General features: G+C 55.7%; 1 protein-coding gene across 1 annotated transcript in view; it reads right to left on the minus strand.

The window, feature by feature from the left end:
* CNTROB (centrobin, centriole duplication and spindle assembly protein) overlaps nucleotides 1–2,823 on the minus strand; it is a 22,314-nt gene that overhangs the window by 18,238 nt on the left and 1,253 nt on the right. The window contains exons 2-5 of the mRNA XM_077746738.1: nucleotides 2,034–2,118; nucleotides 1,729–1,810; nucleotides 1,163–1,271; nucleotides 23–181 (exon numbers count right to left, since the gene is read on the minus strand). Coding sequence (XP_077602864.1) covers nucleotides 23–181; nucleotides 1,163–1,271; nucleotides 1,729–1,810; nucleotides 2,034–2,118 — 435 coding nt within the window. The remainder of the gene's footprint in view (nucleotides 1–22; nucleotides 182–1,162; nucleotides 1,272–1,728; nucleotides 1,811–2,033; nucleotides 2,119–2,823) is intronic.

Below are 2,823 nucleotides of genomic sequence, written 5' to 3' on the forward strand. Positions count from 1 at the left end.
CCCACATTCTGGCCCCTGGCACCTTGTCCAACTGCTCGATCATGACATCCTTCTTGCGGTCGGCGGTCACGGCCACAGCTAACTGTTGCTGAAGCTCCAGCACTCGGGTCTGGAGGCTCTGGATGTGGCGCTCGCAATGCTGGGGAGAAGGGTGACGAGTGCGGGGGTGACCATCCCTAATCTGACCAAAGCATCGGACTTCCCAGCTCCTCTCGGGGAAGACGGGCTGGAGACAGGGAGCCTGGGTCCCACGAACAGAGTAGGCTTAGAGAAGAATCAGGAACCCTGGGGCAGGGACTTTGGGGGCCCAAGACCCCCAACGCCTTCCTCTACCATCTCGGGAGACCGGGGCTTAGCTGCCGGGCTCTCCCCTTTCCTGGATCTCCCGAGAAGAATGTCCGTGAACCTTCTGGCAAGAGCGCAACAGCCCCCACGGCAAAGAGTGGGAAGTAACCCCCTTCAGGAAGCTCATCGGGCACAGGGATGAAACACAGCAGAGAGAGAGCAGAAAGCCCTTCACTCGTGCCCAGGTGGTTTAAGATCGAGGAAGAGACACCACCGCCAGTGACCCTGACGTTGCCTCTGCCCAGCGCCTCTCTGCCCCCTTCACGTAGGCTGCGCGACGTGTGCACAGGAAGCTGGCCACGTCACCAATGGCTGTCAAGCCTTCGCACAAGCCCGCAAGCCTCGTTCATTCACCCCCCACTTACGGGACGTTTCTTTGTGTCGGGCATATTCTAGACCTTAGGGGCGGAACAAGACAGGGCACGGCCCTCGGGGAGCTTGGATTTTAGAGGGGGGGAACGAGATATACGAGGCTGTGACAACCTCTGTGAAGGAAGCAACACAGCGACCCGAATGGAGGCCGGGAGGAGGAGTGCGTCATGTTAGGTCAGACGGTCAAGGAAGACCTCCCTGAAGGGCCATCTGAGCAGGGTCCCGGCTGGCGGGCCCTTCACCCTCAGCCCCGGTCAGCACCCAGCCTATTTCTGATCGTTGCGGATTTTTAAAAGAAGCCTGGGTGGGGGCGCCTGGGTGGCTTAGTCGGTTAAGCGTCCGACTTTCGCTTGGGTCATGATCTCGCGGTTCGTGGGTTCGAGCCCCGCGTCGGGCTCTGTGCTGACTGCCAGCTCAGAGGCTGGAGCCTGTTTCAGTCTGTGACTCCCTCTCTCTCTGACCCTCCCCTGCTCGCGCTGTCTCTCTCNCGGGGAAACAGCTCCTCCAGGGCCGGGGCTGAGCTGGACGGAGATAAGTCCTGCAGGGGCCGCGTGCTAAGCAGACCGGGTAGGGAAAGTCAGGGCTGGGCAAGCTTTCGAGCTCCCCTCATCCAATTGTAACATTTTCTAAACGAGGAGACGGAAACTCAGAAAGGGCAAGGGACTTGCCCAGAGTCACGGAGCTAGATGGTGACCGGGCCACCAACCAACGGCACTTAGGTTCTGCGAGTCACTCTCTAGTGCTCCCCGCAGTAACAGTCTTAGCAGAAACAAGCCACCTCTTCTGGGGGGAAAACGACTCGAGGTGGGTGGGCAGCCAGGCTCTAGGCAGGAGATGCCCACATTCCTGAAGCAAAGGGTTTAGAAGACGAGAGAAAGGACGAACACTGAAAGGTAAGGGACAGGCATCGTAGGTCCTTAAGAGGTACAAAGGCAGGAGAGAGAGAACGCAGGAACGGAGCAGTTGGCTTTCCAAGCAAGGGAGCGAGGAGAACCCTCGAGGGGAACTCACTTCAGCAAGGTGGCTGTGCTGTCACTGTCAAAGGAGTCGTCTTCGCGTCTCTCTGAGCCAGCCCCTGGAGTGAGGGGGTCCCCTGCGGGCAGCCGGAGGGACCCCACAGCCAGGGTCAGGTAAGACTTAGGAACAGGGACCACTTGAAGCAGGAGAGGAGAGGGCCCTCCTTTCTACTTCACCCACTCCTCCGGCCCCCCTCCCAAAGACCTGAAGCCTCTCCTCCGGCATCTCAAGTCTCCCTTCCTCCACCTTCTCCCACCCCTCGCCTTTGGGCTCCTCTTTACGCTCAGGGGTTTACTCACGATAGGCCGTATCGCGTGAGGTCTGGAGCAAGCTCTGGAGTTGACCCCGGACGCTTTCCATCTCAAAGATATGCTTCGAACCATCCTAGGAAAAAAGGCAACGTGAAAACCAGAGACGTGCTGAATAACTTATGTTCTTCCTCCTGCCGAACACCCAAGAATTTTTACTCCGGCACCTGGAAAAGCCAAGAAAAGCAGAGCTGACTCAATTCAAATGTCTACAGAAGCCAGCCGAGTAGTGGAAATGAATGGACTGGGCACATTGAGACCAGACTGGCGAGGATCCTTGCCAAGTAGAGAGCAAATATCTTCTCTGAAGACTGTATGGTCCGTAGCTACCAGTTTCTGCAACTCTGGGAGACCCAACCGGTCTGCAAATTGTTTGCGACGCTTTTTTCTAGCCAAAGCTCGTAACGATCCTCTCTGCAACATGTGTCATTGATTAGGCTGTGTTTTAATAACTTAGATGCCAAATTTTAAACCATACAATCAAAACAGCTTTGAGCTGGGAGGAGCTCAGCCTATTTTGCTGTCCTTATCCTCGCTCTTAGGGCCCAGCTGCCAATCAAAGCACAGCACAGGGTGCCTCTGACCAAAAAACAGTTAAGTTAGTGACGTTTCACAATTTCCCAAACTATGGTGTCCCTGGGCCACTTTCTGCCTCATCAGCATTTGCTCCCAGGAACAAGCGTGAAGGACTCTGTAGTTTAAAGGACTTTGAAATCCAACAGTAGGGAGTTCAAATCTCAGCAAAGCTTTTTTTTTTTTTTTAACCACCTCTGATTCCAAA

This window comes from Crocuta crocuta, unplaced genomic scaffold (genome assembly GCF_008692635.1).
Source record: "Crocuta crocuta isolate KB4526 unplaced genomic scaffold, BGI_CrCroc_1.0 scaffold139, whole genome shotgun sequence".
NCBI lineage: Eukaryota > Metazoa > Chordata > Mammalia > Carnivora > Hyaenidae > Crocuta > Crocuta crocuta.